Source organism: Armigeres subalbatus, chromosome 2 (genome assembly GCF_024139115.2).
Source record: "Armigeres subalbatus isolate Guangzhou_Male chromosome 2, GZ_Asu_2, whole genome shotgun sequence".
NCBI lineage: Eukaryota > Metazoa > Arthropoda > Insecta > Diptera > Culicidae > Armigeres > Armigeres subalbatus.
The window spans coordinates 42,238,837-42,266,653 of record NC_085140.1 but is presented as its reverse complement, the minus strand read 5'-3'; the positions used below and the strand labels follow the sequence as shown (position 1 = coordinate 42,266,653).

Below are 27,817 nucleotides of genomic sequence, written 5' to 3'. Positions count from 1 at the left end.
GGCCTTTGAACCAGCCGACGATGGTTCATCGACTTTATTCAACGGGAGCAATTCATTTCCAATTTGCCATGGCTCCCCTCACAACTTCCAATACGCTAACTGAGAGGCCTTCAATCGCCTAGTAATAAACTTTCTCCGACTCTACCCAAACAGCCCTGAATGCCGCATAAAGCATAAAGAAGTGCATAAGCAAAAAATCCTATAGTGCTGGTCTGTTATACAAGAGGCCAAACAAAAACAATGTCAAGGGCTTCCATGACTCTGTAAAGCCGTCTCAAACCACTGCCAAACTGAAAGCGGAGGTCCACCCCAATCAACTCGAGCGTTCAAAATCGGACCATCTCCGATCCTCAGGAAGTAGCCGAGGCACTTGGTGAGTACTTTGCGTCTCTTGACGCTCAATCTTGACCTTGGAACACTTCCAAATCTCTCCTGACGTACAGAATACCCAGCTCAATCAACTCTATTCAGCAGGGGAGCTGTACTTTGTGCTGTCCAGAGGAGTAGGGGTAAGTCTTCTGAATTGGATGGGGAATGGTTATCCCATGCTCAAAAATCTTCCTCTTTCCGATAAAGCCCTATTTCTGGTGCTGGTCCATAGAACATAGTTTGACCGGACTACCCGGATGAGTGGCAACCCAAGTGACAAACATGTCAGAGACGAGTTTCTGTGACTTAGGTTCGACTAAACCAAATCATATAGAAGTCACTGCAACCATATAGGTCGGAATTAAGTTACTAGGAGACAGAGTTATGTTATACAGATTCCTAAAAGCATCGTCCCTACTTGTGACGTGTAACAGTTTGGTTACAAATTATGCATTTTTGTTATATTTATACGGAACCTTCACGCTTCTCGTATGAAAACAGGGTTTAGGGTTGCACGGCCGTAAATATAATAAGCCGCCTACCAAACATCCAACATGGCAGGTAATGTCAGATAGACCATGTTGGATGGAATAAAAATGCGGGAAAATAAGGATTTTTTTTTATAAATTATATTGCCCAAATTCGGCCCCATACCGAATCAGGCGTCCGTGTGCTAAAGACGAACTTTTGAAAGTGCAGTTAAAACAGTGTGTAAGAACTCCCTCCCTTTTCTATCAGGAGCTAGTTTTAACATCCAAGAAAGTGTTCAGGACCTTTCTTTTTTCTACGTCCTTTTCGGACTACTTTTCAGTCCAACACACGGCTCGGCCCGCTAAGCCGTCAAAGTTCTTCATCGGACGATTCCTCGGCTCGTAGGCCCTAACCGTCAAGGAGGACTTCCCCACTCGGCCGTCCAAGCTGGCTTAGCCACGGCCGGTCGAATGCGTCTACGAGGGAAGATGCCTGCTTGTGTTAAACAAATATGAAAGAAATCTATGAACCAAATTAGTCTGGAAAACAGCGCATGGAGGTGATCCATTTATAGATAGAGGTTTCTTCTTCCCAAGTCTTCGTCGGCCAAACTGACGAAGTCCACCAACGACCTTTCCTCTATTGCTCAGGAGCCCATCTGGTTCCTGAGTTAATACAGCTGATCAGTTAAGAACAGGCTTCCTGCCAAAATTCACTTTGATAAAGAATAAAAAACAAACTATATACTAAATACTCATGCAATAGGATTGTACTATAGTTGAAATGTAGATCCATTGAAGAAGTGAAGTATTTCTACTCAAAAGACCTGTACGGCTGAACGACTTCAACAGCAAAAAGCTTAACAACAGTTTCAGTAAAATGACCAGATCCGCCGGACTATATTTATCATGTTGTTTGACTTGATTAGCCGTAAAGCCTGTTCCGCAAAGTAAGCTAAAGCTAAGCTAAAGCTAAGCTAAAGCTAAGCTAAAGCTAAGCTAAAGCTAAGCTAAAGCTAAGCTAAAGCTAAGCTAAAGCTAAGCTAAAGCTAAGCTAAAGCTAAGCTAAAGCTAAGCTAAAGCTAAGCTAAAGCTAAAGCTAAGCTAATAAGCTAAACTAAGCTAAAGCTAGCTAAAGCTAAGCTAAAGGAGCTAAACTAAGCTAGCTAAGCTAAGCTAAGCTAACTAAGCTAAAAGCTAAGCTAAAAACTAAGCTAAAAGCTAAACTAAAGCTAAGCTAAAAGCTAGCTAAAGCTAAATAAAAGCTGGAGGTGAGGCTGGGTGGCTGAGGCTGGTGAACAGGTGGGAGCTGAGGCTGAGTGGGGCTGAGTGGGCTGGAACAGGCTGAGGTGAGCTGGGGCTGGAGTGGGCAGGTGGGGAACTGGGAGCTGGGGCTGGGAGCTGGGAACAGGGGAGGTGAACAGGTGAGTGGGGCTGAACAGGGGGGGCTGGGAGCTGGGGGCTGGGGCTGGGGAGGCTGGGGCTGGGAACAGGCTGGGGTGGAGACAGGTGGAGCTGAGACAGAGGTGGAGACAGGGGGGCTGGAACAGGTGGGCTGAGGCTGGGGAACAGGAACAGGGGCTGGTGGAGTGGGGTGGGGTGGGGTGGAACAGGGTGGGAACAGAACAGGAACAGAACAGGCTGGAACAGGTGGGGTGGGGTGGGAACAGGAACAGGGTGGTGGAACAGGGAGTGGGGAACTGGAACAGGTGGGAACAGGGGTGGGGTGGAGGGGTGGAACTGGTGGGTGGAACAGGGTGGAACAGGAACAGGGGTGGAGACAGGTGGGGTGGGGAACAGGAACAGGTGGGGCTGGGGTGGGAACAGACAGGTGGGGTGGGGTGGAACAGCTGGGGAACAGGGCTGGGGTGGGAACAGGGTGGGCTGGGGTGGTGAACAGGGCTGAACAGCTTCGCTTCACTGCTAAACAGGAACTAACTTCTAAACTAAAAGCTAGCTAAAAGCTTCACTTCATCGCTAAGCTAAGCTAGCTAAAAGCTAAACTAAACTAGCTAAGCTAAGCTAACTAAAAACTAGCTAAAGCTAGCTAAAAGCTAGCTAAGCTAAAGCTAAGCTAAAGCTAAGCTAAAGCTAAGCTAAAGCTAAGCTAAAGCTAAGCTAAAGCTAAGCTAAAGCTAAGCTAAAGCTAAGCTAAAGCTAAGCTAAAGCTAAGCTAAAGCTAAGCTAAGTATGTAGCATGAGTATGTACCTTGTGTGGCAAATACAATGGATACACCAAAGCAGCACACTTGTCATAAATGAGTTACTGTAACTTATGTACAACCGAATTCAGTCATATATAAGTTGCTGCAACCAAATTGGTTTAAATTGTGCTACTCGGGTTGGCCAGGGTGTCGAGAAAGTTTCCAAATCGAAAAACATCCTAGGCCGGACCAGGAATCGAACTGGCAATCCTATGCCTTTGCTCGCAAGGCTACTGGAGGCCCCCTTAAGAAGTTCATACTGTGTTAATTTTATTCAAATAGTTTTATCGGATACCCTGAAATTATTTCGTCATTTTCAAAAGTCGACAAAATTCAAAAAAACTACTTTGAAGTTTACTTTTTGTTTGAAAAAAATATATTTTTTTTTTCATTTTTCAATATGAAATAAAACATGAGTAGTGCAGTCAGATCCCAGACTTCAGACACATTCCGATGCATATAACTCTGACACCGGGGACGAATTCAAGATCGCATCAGTATCTGTCATGTCAGGAACGTGGAGTGTATATCTAATACGGTGAGTTTCAGTGGAGCATAGGTTTTCTAATAGACTCAAGCATTCATCTTCAAACCTACGGAGGACAGTGTCGTGTACTATGTGGGTATGTGGGTGTACATTCAGCCAATAAACGAAATACTGTTGTGGGCGGAAAGAATATTTGGTGACAGTGTGCATGTGTATTGTAGTGATTCGAAACATGGTGGTATTCGTGGTAGATCAACGGTTTCGTAAATAGATATGAGGATAGCTATTATTGTTTAAGGGTTTCTAGGGGATTTTTACTTAGTTATTATCGACTAAGAAGAGCATAATTGTATATCGACGATATTCTTTAATGCATCGAGAGTAAATTCTTTCAAATGTTGTTATTAACATCTGAAGAAGCCACGTTCGTTATACAATTTTGTATCTTCTTTCTAATCGAGGTTAGTTAATCGTGGGATGTTCCGATAACATGTTTAGGGTGATATGAAAATGAAATGTGCACAATACCTGCTAGGCGAAATGTTTCAGACGAGCCAAGAAGGTTAATTTGCTTGGAACTCTTAATTTTAGGCGTTTAATCGTATATGTATGTGTATGGAAGAAGGACGTGAGATTTTTTAACTATAACTGTCCAAAGCAAATTGTGTCTCAAATCGATTTGAGTTAAATTGCGAACAGTAGTATGATGCAAATTATATCTAATTAAACGTATACGTCTTTATTCAATCACTTAATGGTTTCTGTTCTTTGTTTTACTTTCTAAATATAGGAAACATCTTTAAAGAGGGAACTTAACTTTAGAATTGTTAGTATTGTACAATTACTTTAGGGGTCGAAATAATTTATCGTGAATGGTTTGTATAAATCTTAAATATCTATCACGGTGATGTTACTTATTCTAAGTAGGTTAGTATGGACAAAACACAAGAGCAAACTGAAATAGCTGACTAAGAAATCGTAACGAACGTTGAAAAAATAAAAACAAAAATTGTTTAAAATACTTATTATATCAAGAGGTATATAAATCAAACTGAATAGTTTATAATCAATAAGAAAAACAGGTACGTAGTCATAGTAGTTGTACCATTTTAACTTCAGACAGCGAACTGATAGACAGCACATACATGGTGACTCCCACTTCAACCGGCGGTCCTGAAACACGGATAACGTGGACAAAATATACGCATCATGTTATAAATGTTATTGGCAGGCAGTAGAGAGAAGGGTTTAAGTAATTTGAGTCCAAAAAAGGTAGATTTAACTTGGGGAAACATCTCTTTCAGCATGTGGACACTATTTTTTTCACTCTGTTAAACGTTCTCTCGTTGTTTTTTTTCGTTTTCTAGATAACAGTTCGTTAGGTCGTCGATGCACACTCAATAGAATTTGAAAAAAAATAACAAGAAACTAGTAATGAACAACACCATCTGTCTTACACTTGTAAATATTTTTCTAGTGTTCAATACCTATTTAGTAAAATCTAAGACGAAAAGAAAACGCGACGCATTTCGTTATTGCTCGAGGTCACAGGAAGCAACATCGTCCAGTTTCTGTGCCTCAGTGACCCTGTTTTAAGCCCATCCGTCGTGATCTAGGCTCACAAAACTATCTACGCGAAGCACGCTGGTCTGTATGTTACAGTTTTCCCGCTTACGGTATCTTAATTGTATTGCTATTTAGGCGGCATTGACCTATCACAGGAAAACACACATAGTTTTGAATAAAAATCTAACTGTATCGAATTTAAAATTAGTGTTTTTCTGTATGTTTAGAAAAAACTTAATAGAAATGACGCTGAGTGCAGCGGCAGCCATTAAATAAAATAGGAATTATAGGCGGGAATATGAACAACGTAGTATTCATTCGGTAAATTGAAACTGTTTTCTGTGTCCTATGGATTTCAGTTAAGAATTTTTTTCTCTTCTTAAAACTGTTCGTGTATAAGTATTGCGCACCGAATCCCTGAAATTGGAGTACGGTTTGCCTCGACTGCTACTCCGTCTTATGGATAGTTAAAACAGCGAGGCAAGTTATTCAGGTCAGCATGACGAGGAAGTGTTTGAATAAAAGAGCGAGTCCGACGATCTGGGTTTGTATTTCTCAAAAGTGAATTGTAAATTCTATTACACTTACGAAACGCCAAAAAACCCATGCGCAAAAGCGCTCAATCGGAAACAAAGTCGCTATCAAAAACCTGACCTTTTTTATTTTTGAGCAGTTTAAGCGCTTAGATTGAGAAGGTTTTATTTGATTTGAAGATTTTATCATGTGAAAAATCTAAATCTATTTCACTTTAAAAACAGAAATGCGAATACAGATAAAGTCTATGAACAATTCTGCTTATTTCTTTTTAATCCAGTGAAAGCATCAATTTTTAATTTAAGCACAGGTTTCTGTCTGCAATAATTTGCAAGAATCAAAATCAGAAGATCCATTTGAGAAAATTTTTCCCTGAAACTTAAAATTTTCTGATGTTTAGATATGTTTTAAAGATTTCTAACTCTACTAATTCACTCCATTTATTCAAACACATCTCGTTTAAAATTGTAAAGTCCGGATATGCAATCAATTATGTTTTTAAAATTACAGGATTATAAAATATGTCTGATTATACAGCCAAAATCAAACATGAATATTCGTTCCACTAAGACTTTACTGAGAAAAAAAGAAAGCTAATAATTAAAATAATTGATTCTACATAGCGTGTAGTACTTGGGAGTCATTTAGTGGTTTTCGAACCATTTCTCACTGGTGCTGCTGCGAGCCACTCCTGGTGACCGATGGTATGTGAGCATAGTTAATCAGCAACAGTACCCATTCGTTGAGCATTTTAACTATTGCACTTCTGCTCACTACTTGGTATGATGAGTAAGCGAGCGTTCACAATTTGATGCCCCTGTTTGTCAAAAACGAAAAAAAAGCCGGTCGAGCTTGATACTCGAATCTGTTCTTTAGCACGCACGAAATTACTTGACAACACGGCAAAAATGAAGTTTTAATTAAAACAAACACACTAACGGTGAAATGACTAAATGTTGCTCCAGTTGCTGCTGCTGCCTGCTGTCTGCTGTTACACAACACCCAAACCCTTTGGCATAAGGATTAGGAAGGGCAACCGTACCACGACCTGGCGGCATATGAATGTTGTTTTTGTTTTTGCAGTTGTTGTTCATGAGTAGTGCTTTCCGTGAAAAACTACAACGCGTTTCCCCCATATCATATCGAGGACTACATAACACAATTTGTCCTTTGGATGGACCAGCTGCCAGCGTTCTGGGCTTCAGAGGAGCCCCAAAATATGTTTTGCGACAATGTTTTGGGACCACAATCGGTAGCAGCCGGATCGTTGGTGCGGATGCGATTCGAAATTAACAAGCAAAAACTAACCAACGCAACGGCGGTGTTTCTTGAAGTGGTAGGTGGGGTGGTAGAGTGGTTCTCAGGATTGATTCTTCTGACGATCGCATAGTTGCAGATTAAAGAAAAAAGCGTATGTTGGTGGTCGGACGCCACAAAGCACAGTAACAAAACTCGGTTATTAACTTTTTCTCCAACACAGGTGCCTCATGCTCTAAACGTAATGATCGAAAACATATAAACCAGTGCTTTGGTTTTAGTCGTCAGCGTCAAACAAATCACCATGCGTCTCCACTGGATCGATGAGCGAATGCTGACTCGCGACTGTCGATGTCGCCGGGCGAGTGCGTTGTCTGTATAAAACCGTCAATGGAATCTTGCTTGCAGCGACATAGCAATGAAGTCGCGAGACAGCCGCAGCCTTGGGTGAACATTTTCGTTGAAAACATCAACAGAAGATTCGTCCATGCCGCAGAAGGATCCATAAATTTAATTGCGTTTTGTGTTAACAATAATTTACTAAAGGCCATAATTAACTTTCTGGGCAAAGCTAGTCAATTGTAGTACCGAGAACGGTTGTAATTATGAACATACGTTTATTCATTCACTTTTTGAAAAGTCATGTTATTTGAGATGTTATGATTCCACTTGTGACCCAAAAAAATTACGAGCATCGCATCAAACGCGAACGCATTTCTCCTTCATTAATCTGTTCATGTTTTGTTTTTCTTTTATCCCTACAAAATTCGACCACAATAATCCTAAATTGAATTAAAACTCTTACATCCCTGAGAGCCACCCCAACTTCCGTTCGGCTAAGTTCCCCAACGCAGTCCATTCTTTTTGCAGAAAAAAAAACTGACCCGTGGGTTTGTCGTTGCCCAAAAGCAAACACAAAAATAGTTTCGCTACCTTAGCTTGCCACACTTTTTCCCAACTCCCGAAAAACAACATTGTCACTTAATTAAATTCCGGCTCCGCCTTACGCCGCTAGTGGTGTTGACGGCGCCCGTGCTGGTTGTGGTCGAGAAAATTAAAACTCAGTGTAGTCGTAAATTTTTATTGACACGGGTACCTTGAACAACGGGACTGTCTATGGAAAGCTGGCGACAACGGTATCAGCAGCAGCAGCAGCAGTAGCAGTTTGTTTGTTTTCCACCTCTGACCCACTATATTTTTGTCAGTGCATTCCAATATGGGTGAGTGAGTGTATTGTCCGGACAAACATCCGCGTACACAGCGTGAACCTTACAATTGTTGCTACATTCAGAGAAAATTAAATTTTCTACATTCGATGTTGACACTTTTTTTGTTCTTCTGTCGGGTCGTTAAACTTCTTTTATACATAGGTAGTTCGGTTTCCTGCTAACATAGCCCCTCAAGCACATCCTACCGGAAAACGGCAACCACGAACGGAAGTCGTTATAGATCGCGCGATGGGACGCCACGTGCTTCATACTATTCTACTATTTTCCCTAAAAGCTTCATTCATATCCACTTTGCAATTGGTCATCGTCATCTTGTTTTCATGATTTTTTCTCGTTTTTCTTTCCTAACTTGTACTTAATTATACGCGACTGCTTTTTTTCCCGTAGAAACTATTTTCTTCCGCGTGTCGTAGTCGAAGAGCGAGTGTGTTCGAGAGAGAGAGACAGGACAGAGATTTTTTTGCTTGGTTTGCTTTTAGTGATGGGCAAACTGTGTTCCGAAATCCGATACCTACCTCCGTAGTTTGGTCTTACTCTTTTGTCATAGCCAACGCTAAACGAATCTAGAATGGCCGAAATATTTACATCCCCAAGCATACTACCGCCACCGGTCCTGCGGGAGAGAGAGAGAAAGAAAAGATGGAAAACATGAAAACAACCGTTAGTCGTTGATGGAGCCAAAAGCTGGAAGCAGGAAATTGCTCGTTTAAAATTTTATCATTTTTTGCATCATTGTTTTCGACCCTCCACCCGCCCCCACACCCGCAAACCGGAATGGGCAATCAGGCTCCACGAAAAAGACGAATCCCCATTTTTTTTCCTTGTGGTACCGGATGGGGAGCTCGGATATCTTGATGGTCAGAAAGAATATAATGATTTCGGGGAAAATGGTGCTGCCGTAGACACATTAGGACTAGTGCTTATTTCATTCCAGTGGACTTGTAGACGTTGTTACAGTTGCTTGAAAAATTGCGGCGATAAGCTTTTTCTTTGTTTGCTCGCCGTGGAGGAGTTGGCCGGAAAGGAAGGGATGTTATGAGGTGGCTCCCGTGGGACTCGCTGTGGAATTGAATTCAAGGATACTGAATCTAATTTTAACTGTTCATTTTGAAGGGAATTTTGTGTTAGGATTTCAGGTCCAACGTGAATACCATGTTATGGACAAAGAAAACTTCATCGCATAAAATCAGTACGGACACGGTACTTATCCTCCATAGTAAACTTTAAAATGCATTGAAATCTAATGCCAATATAACTTAAATTTCGATTCCAACAATCGAACAAAAAGAAAATAACGAACAAAAGCAATCTGTCAGTGTGAAGTTGCTGTACCATGCGTCTCCAGAAGTTAATTTCGTAGAAATGATGCTCCTCCAAACCTACTCGACAAGACCATCGCTGTCCCTGACAGGTGACTTGAAGGTTCCACCAAACTGTATGCAGCGTTAATATTGAAGCATCAATGAACTTTGCATGTAGCGACCCAGCGACAATCGCGTGACGCGTGTTTGGGGGAACCTTTATTCGCATTCATCCATGCACCCAAAAACAAATTTTAAATTCATTTTATTAAATCTTGGCATATTCAATTCTGCAAGATTTTAATGTAAGATTTCTAATACATCAGATAATGTATTAAAATAATACAAAATTGTGAGATGTTGAGATATTAACAGAACGATTATTGTAAGGTTGTTATGCAGAACTGTATTAAAATCTGTCATCCGCTGGTTGGGTGTACTCATTCGCCCACCAATGAGTAGACTTGAATTAGGAAATTCGCACAAATTCGTAGGTAGTACAAACCAAGAATATTGAATGAGAGTAACATCACTTTTATCCGTTACCTCAGATATTGATTTGGGACTTATCATTGTCTCTTAGATGGAGGCAAGGCACTCTCCCTCCACCAAACGAGATCTGCCCTGGGCACGTCCTTAAAAATGCTGAGGAAGGGGGAAGATGGTTAGCTGGACTACTACTTAAGAATGTGCAGAGAACTCCACGACCTTTCATGTGTGCCACAGGAGGCTTTGGAATTGTTAGCGTGAAAGGTATAACAGAAGTAAGGGTATGCGATAACACACTTTTTCCTAACGAAACGAAACGAAACGAAATTTTAAATGCCTATGTTGATTCGAAACGAAACGAAACGAAATATAAATTTACTTTCGAGAAGTCGAAACGATACGAAATCAGGGTCTATTTAATTCGAAATTTTTCGAAACGAAACGAAATTTTTTTCCGCGGAATTTTTTTTAAATTGGTTTTACATTATGTATGTAATTTCGATTTCACTTTTCAAATTCAAATAACTGTTTTGTAACCATTCATTTATTTAGTCTACATCTATACAGATAACACTGAATCAACAATTTGACGCCACAATACACGGTTCGAGGCCGCATCTCTCCATCCTCGAATACGCCCCACGCTCGCCATGTCGTTCTGCACCTGGTCTGCCCATCTCGCTCGCTGCGCTCCACGTCGTCTCGTACCTGCCGGATCGGAAGCGAACACCATCTTTGCAGGGTTGCTGTCCGGCATTCTTGCAACATGCCCTGCCCATCGTACCCTTCCGGCTTTAGCTACCTTCTGGATACTGGGTTCGCCGTAGAGCTGGGCGAGCTCATGGTTCATTCTTCGCCGCCACACACCGTCTTCTTGTACACCGCCAAAGATGGTCCTAAGCACCCGTCTCTCGAATATTCCGAGTGCTTGCAAGTCCTCCTCGAGCATTGTCCATGTTTCATGTCCGTAGAGGACTACCGGTCTTATTAACGTCTTGTACATGACACATTTGGTGCGGTGGCGAATCTTTTTGACCGCAGTTTCTTCTGGAGCCCGTAGTAGGCCCGACTTCCACAGATGATGCGCCTTCGTATTTCACGACTAACGTTGTTGTCAGCCGTTAGCAAGGATCCGAGGTAGACGAATTCCTCGACCACCTCGAAGGTATCCCCGTCTATCGTAACACTGCTTCCCAGGCGGACCCTGTCGCGCTCGGTTCCACCCACAAGCATGTACTTTGTCTTTGACGCATTCACCACCAGTCCAACTTTTGTTGCTTCACGTTTCAGGCGGGTGTACAGTTCTGCCACCTTTGCAAATGTTCGGCCGACAATGTCCATGTCATCCGCGAAGCAAATAAATTGACTGGATCTGTTGAAAATCGTTCCCCGGCTGTTACACCCGGCTCTCCGCATGACACCTTCTAGCGCAATGTTGAACAACAGGCACGAAAGTCCATCACCTTGTCTTAGTCCCCGGCGCGATTCGAACGAACTGGAGTGTTCGCCCGAGATCTTCACACAGTTTTGCACACCATCCACCGTTGCTTTGATCAGTCTGGTAAGCTTTCCAGGAAGCTGTTCTCGTCCATAATTTTCCATAGCTCTACGCGGTCTATACTGTCGTATGCCGCCTTGAAATCAACGAACAGATGGTGCGTTGGGACCTGGTATTCACGGCATTTTTGAAGGATTTGCCGTACAGTAAAGATCTGGTCCGTTGTCGAGCGGCCGTCAACGAAGCCGGCTTGATAACTTCCCACGAACTCGTTCACAAATGGTGACAGACGACGGAAGATGATCTGGGATATCACTTTGTAGGCGGCATTAAGGATGGTGATCGCTCGAAAGTTCTCACACTCCAGTTTGTCGCCTTTCTTGTAGATGGGGCATATAACCCCTTCCTTCCACTCCTCCGGTAGCTGTTCGTTTTCCCAGATTCTGACTATCAGTTTGTGCAGGCAAGTGGCCAGCTTTTCCGGGCCCATCTTGATGAGCTCAGCTCCGATACCATCCTTACCAGCTGCTTTATTGGTCTTTAGCTGTTGAATGGCATCCTTAACTTCCCTCAAGGTGGGGGCTGGTTGGCTTCCATCGTCCGCTGAACTGACGTAGTCATCTCCTCCGCTGCCTTGACTTTCATTGCCTGTACTCTCAGCGCCATTCAGATGTTCCTCGTAGTGCTGCTTCCACCTTTCGTTCACCACACGTTCGTCCGTCAAGATGCTCCCATCCTTATCCCGGCACATTTCAGCTCGCGGCACAAAGCCTTTGCGGGATGCGTTGAGCTTTTGATAGAACTTGCGTGTATCTTGAGAACGGCACAGCTGTTCCATCTCCTCGCACTCCGCTTCTTCCAGGCGGCGTTTCTTCTCCTGAAAAAGGCGGGTCTGCTGTCTCCGCTTCCGTCTATAACGTTCCACGTTCTGCCGGGTACCTTGCTGCAGCGCGACCGCCCGCGCTGCGTCCTTCTCCTCCAGAATCTGTCTGCACTCTTCGTCGAACCAATCGTTCCGTCGACTTCGACCCATATACCCGACGTTGTTCTCCGCTGCGTCGTTAATGGCTGCTTTGACTGTATTCCAGCAGTCCTCAAGAGGGCCCCATCGAGCTCACCCTCTTCCGGCAACGCTGCCTCGAGATGCTGCGCGTATGCAGTGGCGACATCAGGTTGCTTCAGTCGCTCTAGGTCGTACCGCGGCGGTCGTCGGTACCGAACATTGTTGATGACGGATAGTTTTGGGCGCAGTTTAACCATCACCAGATAGTGGTCAGAGTCGATGTTAGCGCCACGATATGTCCTGACGTCGATAATGTCGGAGAAGTGCCGTCCATCAATCAGAACGTGGTCGATTTGTGATTCTGTCTGCAGTGGCGATCTCCAGGTGTACCGATACGAGAGGCTGTGTTGGAAGTAGGTGCTGCGAATGGCCATATTCTTGGAGGCGGCGAAATCAATTAGTCGTAGGCCGTTTTCGTTCGTCAGCCGGTGAGCGCTGAACTTTCCAATAGTCGGTCTAAACTCCTCCTCTTGGCCAACCTGAGCGTTCAAATCTCCTATGATGATTTTGACGTCGTGGCTTGGGCAGCTGTCGTACTCACGTTCCAGCTGCGCGTAGAATGCGTCCTTATCATCATCAGTGCTTCCGGAGTGTGGGCTATGGACGTTGATTATGCTGAAGTTGAAGAACCGGCCTTTGATCCTCAACCTGCACATTCTCTCGTTGATCGGCCACCACCCGATCACGCGCCTTTGCATATCGCCCATCACTATGAAAGCTGTTCCCAGCTCGTGTGTGCTGCCGCAGCTCTGGTAGATGGTATGATTACCTCTAAACGTTCGCACCATTGATCCCTTCCAACAAACCTCCTGCAGCGCTACGATGCCGAATCCACGGTCCTTGAGCACATCGGCGAGTATGCGTGTGCTCCCGATGAAGTTGAGAGATTTGCAGTTCCACGAACCGAGTTTCCAATCGCTAGTCCCTTTTCGTCACAGTGGTCTTCGCCGATGGTTCTGGTCCGTACTCTCTTGTTGATTGTTCGTTGCTTATGATTTTTTAAAGGCTGGCTGCAGGGCCTGACACCAAACCCCCTAAATTTCCGGAGGACCATTCCTCCTTATTTCCGGTGGACCATGGTGCACAGTTTCACTTAGAGTCCCTCGCTGGCACTCGGACGATGATCAGCCGCCCCTAACATGGAGAACAGACGCTGTTGTGAGCCGATCCTGACATGGAGAACAGACGCTCAATAAGATTTGCACCTCCGGAAGGAGCAAACCCCCCCTCCCTGTCAGCATACAACCATAGTTCCCACCGGGTTGGTTACCCGATCTTCCCTAAGGTTGCTTGTATTCCGGCCAGCACCGCGGGGAGGTAGGGATAGGAGTTGCTGGGTAAGAGGCTAAGGACCGCGAGATGGGGTCTATTTTATTCCTTCAGGTACGCGAAGTACCAATGGTACGCTTTACCCAGCATTTGCCGTGCCGTTTTGTAACCAATAAAGTTATAATAAGAGAAGAAGTCTCGCTTAACTTTTCAAAAGGCCTAAGTAACATTTTTTTCATGAATAAATTTGAATGGCGCAATCAACAGAACATCTTGAGAGCTATTGATTGCAGTATTCAAATTAATTCATGAAAAAAATGTTACTTAGGTCCTTTTGAAAAGTTAAGCGAGAAGTACAGTCTGTGATAAATCGCCTCGTTCCCGTCATATACCATTGGCATTAAGGCAATACCCCAGCATTTGTGCCGCTTTCAAAGCAAAACATCGTGGAAGAATAAGAATTTGTTTATCACACAGCAAATTGTTTGTAGTAGTGCGTCGTTTCCGTCGCGTCTTAGCAACGTCTCAATTACATGACGACGGATGACGTCACATAGTTTGTTATTAAATTTTCTTTGATTTCCTCTCCTGGGGCCCTCCTTAGCCGTGCGGTAAGACGCGCCGCTACAAAGCAAGACCATGGTGAGGGTGGCTGGGTTCGATTCCCGGTGCCGGTCTAGACAATTTTCGGATTGGAAATTGTCTCGACTTCCCTGAGCATGAAAGTATCGCCGTGCTAGCCTCATGATATACGAATGCAAAAATGGTAACCTGGCTTAGAAACCTCGCAGTTAATAACTGTGGAAGTGCTTAATGAACACTAAGCTGCGAGGCGGCTCTGTCCCAGTGTGGGGATGTAATGCCAATAAGAAGAAGAAGAAGATGATTTCCTCTCCTAGCGCCGCGTAGCGCACCGCCATGTCTATGGGTTATCAACAATTTGTTATCATATCAATAACACGAAAAAAAATTCCGCGGTATAGGTAATTCATTTTGTTTCTTTTGTTTCTCTTAATTCATTTTGTTTCTGTTGTAAAATGTATGTTTCGCGGAAGATGGCTTTGATGAATTAATGTGTAAAACTTTTTTTTAAAATAAAATCGCGATGATTTGAAGTGCTTACATTGGTCTTGTAGATGCTGCTTTTATTTAATTATTGTAAATGATAGTTGTATTTCGTTGGCTGCAAAAAAAACTTTAATGCCAAGGTATTCTGACTATGGTCGAAGAATGGAATGATCATATTGATATCCATTGTCTTGCCACACTCATGCAATGGCGGACATAGAAAAATTTTCAATTATTAACTAAGGAAGTGTTAATAGAATACTAAGTTGAAAAGCAGTTCAAGTTGCAGTTGCAATGTAGAACCATTGAAGAAAAAGAAGTAAGCGTTAATAGAAAAATTTGTGTAACATAAAGTTTTGAAAATCGTTTTATGATGTAGAACCGTTGTGTTTTAAAGCACTGTACTGCTCTCTGGTACGCTCAATATTAGAGTTTGTATCTGCTGTATGGAGTGAACGGTTAGAAGCTGTCCAAAGAAGATTCGTCATATATGCTTTGCGTCACCTTCCATGGAATGACCCGTTAAACTTGCCTGCTTACGCTGATCGTTGTCGGGTTGGATACTCTAGCCAAACTGAGGAATGTGGCTCAGTGTGTTTTTATTGCTAAGCTTTTATCATCTGAATACGATGCTCCTGAGTTGCTGTCGAGGATCAGTTTATACTCACCTGTCCGAACGTTTCGAGCGCGAGTGCTGCTACACAAGGAGCCACAAGCTACTAACTATGCTGCAAACAGTTCCATTGTCGTCATGATCCAACGCTTCAACGAAGTGTCCGATGAATTTGATTTCAACATCTCTACATGCAGATTTCCTGCCGCTTGCTGGGCCGTCTTTAATGTTTTTATTGTTTGACCACCATTAGATTTAAGAATTTCATGTAGACAACATAGTCCGATGAACAGAAATACAAAATGAAAGAAAAGTTCAGCGGCGCAGCCAAAATTTTTGATAATATAAAGTATGGTTTAAGTTCCGTTAATTCCGTCGCGGAATTCCGTTAAGTTTCGTGAGAAGCTAGTTTTTCCTAGCGAAATTTTTGTAATTTTACGAAACGAAACGAAATGAAGAAATCAGATTTCGCCATGCTCAAATTCCGCGAAATTCCGCGGAATTTCGTTTCGAACGACCTGAAACGAAATTTTTCGAAATACCGCATATGCTTAAACAGAAGGATTCAGATAGAAATACAAAGTAGATAAGGGACCAAACCCACGACCTTCTGTTTATGAGCACGGCATACAAAAAAACAAAGCAGTCTCATCACGTATGTAAACATTCAGTTTGAATGTAAACATGTGACGTCACTGCTATCTTCGCACAAGCAGGACCGAGACGATGCTCTACGGTCGCAGCATGCTTACTTTTGTACTCCAACATGTGGCGATAAAACATGCGTCACATTCGAAGCGTCATTTTTCTAACGAGCCTACCTTGTTTTCTGTATACCGTGTTTATGAGGAGATAGCCACTAGAATTTCCAAATAAAGCTCTTTGAAACTCTTGATAAAAATTTCTCGGAATTTCCCAGGAACATTCGATGGAATATTAAAAGGAAATTGATTGGAATTTCCAAATGAAAAGTTTAGAATTTCTAAGACAACGGAATTTCTGCGGTAAATTGTTCTAAATTTCTACGGGAAATTGCTCAGAATCTCCACGAAAAGTCCTTCGGATTTTACATTAAGTATTCTTCGGAATTTCCACAGAAAATTTATTGGAATATCCGCGGAAAACTCTCATTTCTTTCTACTGAATCGTACGCTGCTTTGAAATCATTGAACAGATGGTGAGTCGCAGTCGTTCGCCACGGCTAAACATTGGGCGGCTACAAGACGGTAGAGTAGCCCAAGACCCCCAAATACCATTTTAAGTTTAATTACGCTCTTGAAGACCATAATTTACTCTACAAGAGTCTTATAAAACCAAAATGTTACTAGGGCTACGCGCAGCAGCTGGAAGTGGCACTCCCAACGGAAGGGCAGCTAAGCGCAGCGTCTATTGAAAATGGCTGGTGAGATTTTCGATCGGACATTGGAAGCACCGCAACCGCTGCACTGAGTACGGTGCCTCCGGATCAGAGAAACGACTGGTATGAAAGCGAATGTGAGCAGGTAGTTGAGTAGAAGAATGCAGCATGGGCGAGATTGTTACAAACTCGATTTTTCGCAGGAAAAAGCGCCATCAGGAAGATCGAGACCGTGAAGAGACGGAGCCACTGTACCGCGTTAATAACGCACAAAAGTTTTATGAGAAGTAAAACCGTTCACGGAAGGGTCACGTGCCAAAGCCCTATATGTGTGAGGACATTAACGGGAACCTTCTTACGAACGAGCGTGAGGTGATCCAAAGGTGGCGGCAGCACCTGAATGGCGATGTGGCAGACAACGGTGGCGGTATGGTAATTAACCTGGAAGCACGCGCGCAGGACATACGACTTCCGGCTCCAAGTCTCCGGGAAATCCAGGAGGAGATCGGCCGGCTGAAAAACAACAAAGCCCGAGGAGTTGACCAACTATCAGGAGAGCGGCTTAGACACGGTGGTGAGGCACTGGCCAGAGCGCAGCATTGGGTCATTACTAAGGTATGTGAGGATGAGGTTTTGCCGCAGGAGTGGATGGAAGGTGTTGTCGTGTGTCCCATCTACAAAAAAGGACGATAAGCTGGATTTTGGCAACTACCGCGCAATCACATTGCTGAGCTCCGCCTACAAGGTACTCTCCCAAATTGTATGCCACCGACTAAGACCAATTGCAAGGGGCAGTAACAGGCGGGTTTTATGGGTGAACGCTCTACCATAGATCAGGTGATTGCCGTACGTCAGGTATTGCAGAAATGCCTCGAATACAACGTGCCCACACATGATCTTATCGACTTCAAAGCCGCATATTATACAATCGATCGGGATCAGCTATTGCAGCTAATGCACGGAAACGGACTTCCGGATAAACTGATACGGTTGATCAAGGTGACTATGGATCGGGTGATGTGCGTAGTTCGAGTTTCAAGGGTATTCTCGAGTCCCTTCGTAACGAGCAGAGGTTTACAGCAAGGTGATGGTCTTTCGTGTCTGCTATTCAACATCGCTTTGGAAGGAGTAATATGAAGGGCAGGGTTTGACACGATAGGTACGATTTTCCCGAAGTTCATCCAATTATTTGGTTTAGCCGACGACGTTGATATTATGGCACGTAACTTTGACAGGATGGAGGAAGCCTACATCAGACTGAAAAGTGAAGCTAAATGGATTGGACTAGTCATCAACACGTCAAAGACGAAGGACATGATAGGAAGAGGCTCAATAGAGGACAACGTAAGCCACCCACCACGAGTTTGTATTGATGGTGACGAAATCGAGGTGGTTGAAGAATTCGTGTACTTGGGCTCTCTGGTGACCTCCGATAACGAAACCAGCAGAGCAATTCGGAAACACATCATGGCAGGAAATTGTTCGTACTTTGGACAAAAAGCTCCGATCGAATATATTCCAAATATGTGCATGGGCCCTCCTTAGCCGTGCGGTAACACGCACGGCTACAAAGCAAGACCATGCTGAGGGTGGCTGGGTTCGATTCCCGGTGCCGGTCTAGGCAATTTTCGGATTGGAAATTTTCTCGACTTCCCTGGGCATAAAAGTATCATCGTGCTAGCCTCATGATATACGAATGCAAAAATGGTAACCTGGCTTAGAAACCTCGCAGTTAATAACTGTGGAAGTGCTTAATGAACACTAAGCTGCGAGGCGGCTCTGTCCCAGTGTGGGAATGTAATGCCAATAAGAAGAAGAAAAAGCAGATGTGCATGAAAATACATTTAAAATCACAACATATTTTTAGCTGTGTAGAGTTTTCCGCTGTTTCAAACTGACTACATATTTGCAAAACGATTACTAGACGGACTCGAGACCTGGACGATGTGCGTGGAGGACCAACGCGCACTGTGAGTTTTCGAAAAGAAAGTGCTGCGTACTATTTATGGTTGGGTACAGATGGCGGACGGTACGTGGAGGAGGCGAATGAACCACGAGTTGCATCAGCTATTGGAAGAAACCATCCATCGTTCACACCGCGAAAATCGGTAGACTGCGGTGGGCCGGGCTCGTAGCCTGAATGTCGGACAGTAATCTGGTGAAAATGTTTCTCCACAACGATCCGACGGGAACAAGAAGGCGAGGTGCATCAGGTGGAGGATGATTTGCGGACCCTCCGCAGACTGCGTGGTTGGCGACGTGCAGTCATGGATCGAGCTGAATGGGAAAGACTTTTATGTACTGCACAGGCTACTCCGGTCTTAGTCGGATAATAAATAAATAAATGGTAAGTTGTACTTCAGGAATTTATCAAGGATCTGACCCGATTAATATTGTACGTCAAGGTCAGAAGGGCGATCTTTCTGTAATTGGTAAACTCTAGCCTGTCCACTTTCTTATAGATTGGGAATATAAGGCCATCCAACAAGTTTGCCATCCTCCCATATTTTTCAAATAATGTAGTGGATCGATTGATGCACCTGTCCACTTCAGAGTTTGAGAAGCTCGACCGGGATCTCGACCTCCCCAGCAGCTTTACTGTTTTTCAGCTTATATAGAACCTGCTTTACATCATCCAGCTCTGGGGGTTCCACAGATTGACCGTCGCCGACTTTGTCTATCCTGCTCCTTAATATTGCTTCGTTTTCACCGTTCAACACATCTGGCTGCCACCATAGTTTTGTCTGTTAGTAAATTCATGTACATGGCGGGGAGTTAGCGACAAAAGGTCGAAAGACAGAAGGTCGAAAGAACAATAGGTAAAAAGACAAAAGTTCGAAGGACAAAAGGTCGAAGGGATAAATGCTCAAAAAGGACAAAAGGTTAAAAAGTTAAAAAAGTCAAGAGTCAAGTTAAAAAAGAATCTGAAACGGAGAAAATAAATCTCGCAGATTACAAAGTTTATTAGTTTCTTAATAAATCAGCAATTATTTTCATCTCTAATGGACACGATATTCATAATATTGTTTAATAGTATTTACTGCTTCTTTGAGAATCGCTCATTATCCAACTGTAATTGAAGAGGTGAGACTAAAATAAATACTCCCCCTTAAAAATTGGAAAATTCCCACAAAAAATAGAAAATTGCCAATAAAGAAATCAGGGTATGAGCAATAAATAAATATAAAATTTCCACAAATAAAACAAATTTCCATAAACAATTAAAATTTTTCCACAAAACAAAAATAAATAAACACTTTTAAAAGCAAAAATTGCAATTATAAAAGAAGAATTTTCCATAAAAAAAAATAAAATATTCCATGAAAAAAAAATACAAAATGTCCATAAATAAACCAATATTAGCAATAAAAAATTGCTAAATTTTCCACAAAATAAATATATTTTTTCCATAAAAAAATTAAAAATTTCCACAAAATAGTCAATAAAGAGCAATAAAAAATAAGAAAATTTCCATAAAAAAAATATAAAAAAGCAATCAAACTGTGCTTTTTTCCATAGATGACCCCTTCTTTAAAAGCGTTTAAAGTACATGTAAAATTTCATCAGCTTTATTGCTTTCTTGTATTTTTTTATGGAAATTTTCTTATTTTTTTATTGCTCTTTATTGATTATTTTGTGGAAATTTTTTAATTTTTTATGGAAAAAAAATATTTATTTTGTGGAAAATTTTGTAATTGTTTATTGCTATTATTGATTTATTTATGGAAATTTTGCATTTTTTTCCTGGAACATTCACATTTCTTTATGGAAAATTCTTCTTTTATAATTGCTATTTTTGCTTTTAAAAGTGCTTATTTATTTTTGTTTTGTGTTTCTGTGTTTCTTAATTGTTTATGGAAATTTTGTTTTATTTGTGGAAATTTTATATTTATTTATTGCTCATACCCTGATTTCTTTATTGGCTATTTCCTAATTGTTTATGGAAAATTTCTAATTTTTAAAGAAAACCTTATTTTGCTGCCAAGAGATGACTGTATTACTTCTGCTTGAAGTATAATGCATTTCACAAAATTCTTTGGAACTTGTCAACTTGTTCTTGATCAACCTTTTGTCATAGATTCCTGTAGGGACAAAAGGTCGAAAGAAAAAGTTCGAAAGAACAAATCTCGAAAGACAAAAGGTCGAAAGATAAAAGGTCGAAGGGACAAATGGTCGAACAGTACAAAAAGTCGAAAGGGATGATAGGTCGAAAGGACAAAACGTCGATCGGGACAAAAAGTCGAAAGGGCAAAACGTTGAATGGGACAAAAGGTCGAAAGAGACAAAAGGTCGAAAAGAACAAAATGTCTAAATAGACAAGAAATTGAAACGGTGACCTTTCAACCTTTTGCTATTTCGACATTTTGTCATTGATTCCTTTCAGTCAAATGACCTATTCGACCAAACGACTTTTGCGGCCAAAGACCCACTTCGGCTGAACGATTTTTTTTTACCATTTGCCCAGTTCTGCCAGAAGGGTTTCGGCCGACTGTCATTTGACCCTTCTCGTCGTTTGGCCAAAAGTCATTCGTCGGAGAGCCATTTGTTCGAATGCTACTTGGCCGAATGACACATTAAGTGGAAAGTCATCTGGTTGAATTCCATTTAACCGGAATGATCCTTTGGCTGAAAACGTCGTCCAGTCGAACAGGTCATTGAACGAAAAAGTCTTCTGGTCAAATAGGTCATTTTGTTGAGAATGCCGTATGGTCGAAATGGTCGTTTGGCAGAACGGGTCATACGGCAGTGTCGGCCCGTTCTGCCAAATGACCCTTTTTGGCAAAGAACCATTTCGGTCAGACGACTTTTTCGGGCAAATTACATGTTCGGTCGTACGTCGTTTTAGGCCTTATATCCATTTCGGCAAAATAAATAGATTTTTGCCTAGGTTTAAGCCTAATTTTTGTTCGGCCAAATGCTATATTTGGCCAAACAACATACTGGCTTGCGGCCTATGGCCAAACAATTTTCTGCCAAATGGGCTTTCCTCGTCAAAAATTTATTTTAAAGGAGAAATTCTTTAAATTTCAACGGAAAATCCTTATGAATTTCCTTGGAAAATTTTTCATTCGAAATTCTTTAGAGTTTCTACAAGAAGTTGTACGAAATTCGCAGGGATAATCTGTTTTAAATTTTTAAGAATAATCTTTGGAGCTTCCTCAAGAAATTTTCCACGTAAAATTAATCCAAATTTTTACGGAAATTCACTCCGGATTTTATCTGGATTATTTTCGGAATTTCGAAGGAAATTCTTTGGATGTCAAAGGGAATAGCTTTGGAATATATGAACCGGTGTCAGCGAAAGTGGTTCATGTTACATTTTACATTGAGTAAACAGTAAACGCATTTTTCCAAAAATTTCGAAAATAAAATTCAAACTAGGAATTTTCTGCATCTCAACTGTACCAACGTGTTATGACTGACGTAATGAGAAATATGCTGAGTTTCTTGTCAAATTTCAAGTATGTTGGAACAAAATGCACATGTACCACTATTAATGAGAACAAAATGCAACAGAAACCGAAAATCGTTGTCAGTAAAAGTGGTACATGTGCGTACAATTATAAAATTGTTTTAAACGCCAGTAAACCATCTTGAATTTCAAAATAGGGTTGAAATCTTTTGCGGAAAGATCCATGTTGTAAAATTTTCTTTTCAATAAGCTGGTTTCAGTGGGTAGAACTGCACAGTGTACATGTACCACTTTTCCTGGCAACGAAATTGCCATTGTGATATATAGGGGAACTGTTCCGATCTCCATCTCACTTTATATATACCCATCTCATCGCTAAACAAAGAAATACGGCACCAAATTCTTCGCTTCTTTTCGTCAACACGCGTGCTCACTGCTGAAAAAAATCACAAAAATTCCAAATTCCTTTCCATTGCTTTGTTTTTGATGGGATGGAAATAGGAGCTATGAGATGAAGTGGCGAACCGTTCCCCCACCAGAAATTAAAATTTGCATATCTCCAGATTTAGTTGTCAAAAATCACTTTTTCGTTATTCCCTTACTAGACCTTTGCTCACAGAAGCAGTTGGTGTATAAAACGCAAAATCGACAAAAATGGTTTATGTAGCAGATATCTCACTTCTCATTGCTCACTTCTTATTTCCAACTTCTCACTTCTCAATTATCATTTATCACTGGATATTTTCCACATTCATTATTGTTCGGACACTGAGAAATAATAAACGAGGACTGAGCAATTCGGAGTAAGAAATGGGACGTATCACTTCTAACATTTCACATCCAAATTTTTACTTCTCTTATCAATTCTACCTTTAAGGCTCTATAAACCGTAATCAATCCGATGATGACGATGTGTTTATTCGAATCCGCACTAATACTAAAAAAGTATTGAACTAAATTCAATATTTTGGGGCTATTTGCCGAATTACCTCAATCATTGCATATTCATTACATTTTCATATAAATTTTTCACTTATACAAACTAACAATTACTGAGGAATTGCTGGAAAAACGCTGAAAACTGCTTTTTTCCTAGACCGACATTCGTATTTTTATCGAACGCATACTAACTCCGAACGTTCGGAGCAAACACATACACAAACTCCGCTAGCAATGATGGTTCTCCGTAGTTGCATGTCCGAAAGATTGTGAAACTATTGAGAACTTGAGCTACAGGTCCTAAGCCCTGGTAAAGGAGGAAGGTTGCGATGGCTGTTATTCATGGCCATCGTGTAAAGCAAAAATGGATAAACCCCAATGCCAAGGTGTCATGCGACCCGTGCCGAGGGCTGAATGGTTGAGGGGTTCTAAACATGCTCAACCGCGAACGGAGCCTGGGGTGCACCAGGGCGAACACCCCAGTAAGCAGCCCTTACTGCACTACGGCGGGGCACTGGTGCAGCGGACATTTATTTCCCTAGCTACTCGTGGGACCAAAAATGAGTACAAATTCTACAAACAACCCTCAAGGTGACGACTGTCTCTCTCAGTCGTGTGAGAGCGAAGTGGAGAATACTCTGAGTCAGCTTGGCCTTACCGAAGACCAGCTACTCAGTAGTTCGCAGGAGAAGATGGAAATATCCTGCCCCTCAACGCCTATCTCCCGGAGCAGCACATGTTTCGACAAAGCTGATCCAGATCTACAACCCCCCTCATCGACCGACTCCAACCTGCTGGACATGGAAGATAACGAAGATGATGGTATAAGGATCATCATCAACCCCCAAAAATCTTTAGCAAGTAGCAAAGGATCCGAAGATAACAAGGGTTCTACGGAAGCCAAGGGTGCTCCGAGAAAGAAAATTCCCACACTCACACGCTCGCAGAGGAAGCAGCTTAGAACTCTCCGGGAGAAGGGAAAAGACCGGAATGAGGCCTTGTCCATAATCCTGAATAAGGAGAGCGAGCCCACTTCCTCAAAACGCTCGAGAAACGACCTAGACAAATCCGCCACAGAGGACCCCAAACAAAAAAGGGTGAAGCACCATCTGGATCCGAGAGAGCGTGCCCAACAGTCCTCAAACCGCGCGCCTCAGAAAAACGTGTCTGGACAACAAAACCCACCCATGAGGAAAACAGCTGGTATCAGCTACAGTGATATGGCCAAAAGCGTGAAGGTCGGGATAATACCCAAAGACTTTCCCACCGTCCAACTCACTACAGCCCAGCTAGACCTTCTACAAGAAACACTCCTGCTCAGAGTAGTTCAACAGCGAAACGAGCCAATAAAACCCAAATTCAACAACCTCATCTACAAGTCCGGTTACATGGTTCTAATCTGTAAGGATCAAGAGACTGCTGAGTGGTTAAAGAGAATATCCCCATCCATGAACCCCTGGGAAGGTGCAGAGCTGATGGCAATGGACGAAGTGGCGATTCCACGTCCAGAGATGATCCGAGCATTCTTCCCACAAAGCTCCAGCTATGATGACGACCGAATAAAGGCTCTCATAGAAAGCCAAAATGACATCACAACAACTAATTGGCGTATTGTGAAACGATCCATTCTGAAAGATATTCATGTTGAATGGATCTTCACAGTAGAGGCACGCGTCGATGGAAAAGTTGAAGAAGTCCAAATACACCCTCAACTACCGATTTGGTGAAATCCAACTAAGGAAGATTACAGATCAACCGACTGCCGCTACCGCCAATCCGACTGGAAGGCCGACCCAAGAGCAATCTGAGGAGGCCTCCTGTTCGGGCGAGGTTCGGCTAACTGGAAGGCCGACCCAAGAGAAATCTGAGGAAGCCTCCGGTTCGGGCGAGGTTAGTAAATCTCACCCCAAAAGCACCATAAAGGCTAGTCTGTCCGCCTCTAAAGGAAAAGCTCGAAGCTTACATGCGACCCCCTGCTCTAGTGGTACCAAACCAAAGGTATCTAAACAGGGCAAAGGGGGTGCAAAAAGCGACAGTTTGACCACAGAGGCGAAACTGGCGGGCCAGGTTGCTACAGGGAAGAGAGAAAACCTAAACTGTAATATCAAACGACATCCTGATGATCCGCAACATCCAAAGCCGGACAGTCGTCGTCCGGAAAAAGCGGGAACCCCGGAAATGGCGACTAAAGTTCTGCAAGTGAACCTCCACCATGCTGAGAGCGCCCTGTCGGAGGTTCACCAAAGAGAATTTAACCGTGGCCCTCATTCAAGAGCCATGGGTCAATAAATCCAGAATACAAGGTATTCCACAACACTCATGTAAGTTGGTATATGATGACTGCCAGCTTTCTCCTAGAGCGGCTATTTTATTACATAACAACTGTAAATACTTTCCAATTTCAGAATTCATAAAAAGGGACATCGTAGCGGTCAGGATGGAGGTACCTTCCGCCAGAGGGAGTAGAGAGATCTTGGTGGTCTCGGCATACTTCCCAGGTGACGAGGACGAAATCCCTCCTCCAGAAATAGCTGCGCTCGTAGCCTACAGCCACCGACACAACATCCCCTTCGTCATAGGGTGCGACGCAAATGCACATCACACCGTATGGGGAAGTACAAATATAAACACCAGAGGTGAGTACCTGTTACAGTTTCTCTCTTCCAAGAACATTGACATTTGTAATGTTGGTGACAAGCCCACGTTTGAAAACTACATTCGTCAGGAAGTTTTGGACTTGACTCTATGTAGTCGGTCTATCTCTGATAGAATAAAAAACTGGCATGTTTCTGAAGAAATATCAATGTCAGACCATAAACACATCATCTTCGAATGGGAAGGGGGTCTAACGATGGAAAAAACGTTTAAAGATCCTAAGAAAACTGATTGGGAATCCTACTCAGCTATCCTACGATCCGAAGAGTACATCATAGAAAGTCACATCAAGTCCATAACACAATTGGAAGATGCGTCCAAATCCATTAAAAACAAAATCCTTAACGCCTACCAAGAGAGCTGTCCAACTAAATCAACTAGTTCGAGTAGAGACGTTCCATGGTGGAATAAAACTCTTGAGAAGCTTAGGAAAACTGCGCGTAGGGAGTTCAACCGTGCTAAGCGAACCGGCGATTGGAGCCTATACAGAAAGGCCCTGACGAACTACAACAAAGAAATAAGGTCAGCCAAACGGAAATCGTGGATTCTAATGTGTGAAAGCATAGAGAATACACCCGTAGTGACCAGACTCCAAAAAACTCTTTCAAAAGACCACTCCAATGGTGTGGGTAGCCTCCGAAAGACGGATGGTTCGCTCACTGTAGAGCCTAGCGATACACTGAGCGAATTGTTAAAGATCCACTTCCCTGATTCAATCCCTGAGTCGAGCATCGGCGACCAAGGCACTGGAATTGTTGTCTCAGATCCACAAGAGATCCAATCATGGGTTTCTGGATCTAAAAAGACGCAATAAAGGTTGCAATGGAAGCTTTCACTCGGGCCAGGGTTGAGAGGGCTGTGAGATCTTTCGAGCCATTTAAGTCTCCTGGCATGGATGGAATATTCCCAGCGTTGATCCAAAAAGAGGAGAAAACACTGGTTCCACCCTTGGTTCAGATTTTTAAGGCGAGTCTGATTTTGGGGCACATACCTAACGATTGGCGTCAAATCCGGGCTGTCTTCATTCCGAAGGCAGGCAAGAGAGATAAAACCAACCCCAAAGCATTCAGGCCGATAAGTTTATCCTCTGTAATGCTCAAAATGATGGAAAAGGTACTATGCGAGTACATAAATCACAAATTTATGAAAGCAATGCCTTTGTCAAAAACCAATTCGCTTATCAAAGTGGAAAATCTACGATCTCGGCACTACATACGGTAGTTCAAAAATCGAAAAAGACACTTAATGCAAAAGAAATTGCCCTTGTAGCATTTCTTGATATTGAGGGCGCATTCGATAACGCTTCTTATGCGTCTATAGGGTCAGCAATGTTGAGGAGAAAATTCGACCCATGCATTGTTACCTGGGTACATGCTATGCTAGCTAATCGGAAAATCTCCTCTGAGCTTAGCGGTTCATACATCACTGTTAAAGCAACAAGGGGGTGTCCGCAAGGCGGAGTGCTTTCTCCTTTGTTGTGGTCACTGGTGGTGGATGAGCTTCTAGACAGCTTAGAGAGAAGAGGCTTCGAAGTGGTTGGATATGCTGATGACATTGTCATTATTGTACGAGGCAAATTCGAAAGTGTTATAGTGGAAAGAATGCAATCTGCCCTAAATCACACTTTTTCCTGGTGTCAAAAGTATCAACTAGGCATACATCCTACAAAAACTTCCATTATCCCTTTCACCAAACGGAGAAAGGTACAACTGAAACCCCTTTTCTTGAATCAAACACAATTAGTTTATTCAAGTGAAGTAAAATATCTAGGTGTCATACTCGACGCAAAGCTTAATTGGAACTCTCATCTCCAATCAGTTGTGCAGAAAGGTCGCAATACACTTTCGGTTTGTTCAAAAACCTTGGTAAAGATGGGGCCTAAAACCAAGTATGATCATGTGGATATATAAAACCATTGTCCGTCCCAGGACAACTTACGCTTCCCTTGTCTGGTGGCCTAAAACTAATGAGGCTGCTGCAAGGGCTAAGCTCAACAAAATCCAACGCACCGCTTGCATAGCCATCACTGGTGCAGT

At 42.7% G+C, this 27,817-nt stretch overlaps 1 protein-coding gene across 13 annotated transcripts in view; it reads right to left on the bottom strand.

Annotated features, from left to right (window-relative positions):
• Positions 1–27,817, bottom strand: part of LOC134218489 (gamma-aminobutyric acid receptor subunit beta) — a 269,248-nt gene that overhangs the window by 117,916 nt on the left and 123,515 nt on the right. For 10 of the 13 annotated variants that reach the window (XM_062697556.1, XM_062697555.1, XM_062697557.1 and 7 more), the window contains 2 exons: positions 8,632–8,729; positions 4,636–4,703 (listed from right to left, as the gene is read on the bottom strand). In XM_062697556.1, the coding sequence (XP_062553540.1) occupies positions 4,636–4,703; positions 8,632–8,729 (166 nt within the window). The remainder of the gene's footprint in view (positions 1–4,635; positions 4,704–8,631; positions 8,730–27,817) is intronic. The other 3 variants (XM_062697554.1, XM_062697563.1, XM_062697552.1) reach the window with 1 other exon arrangement.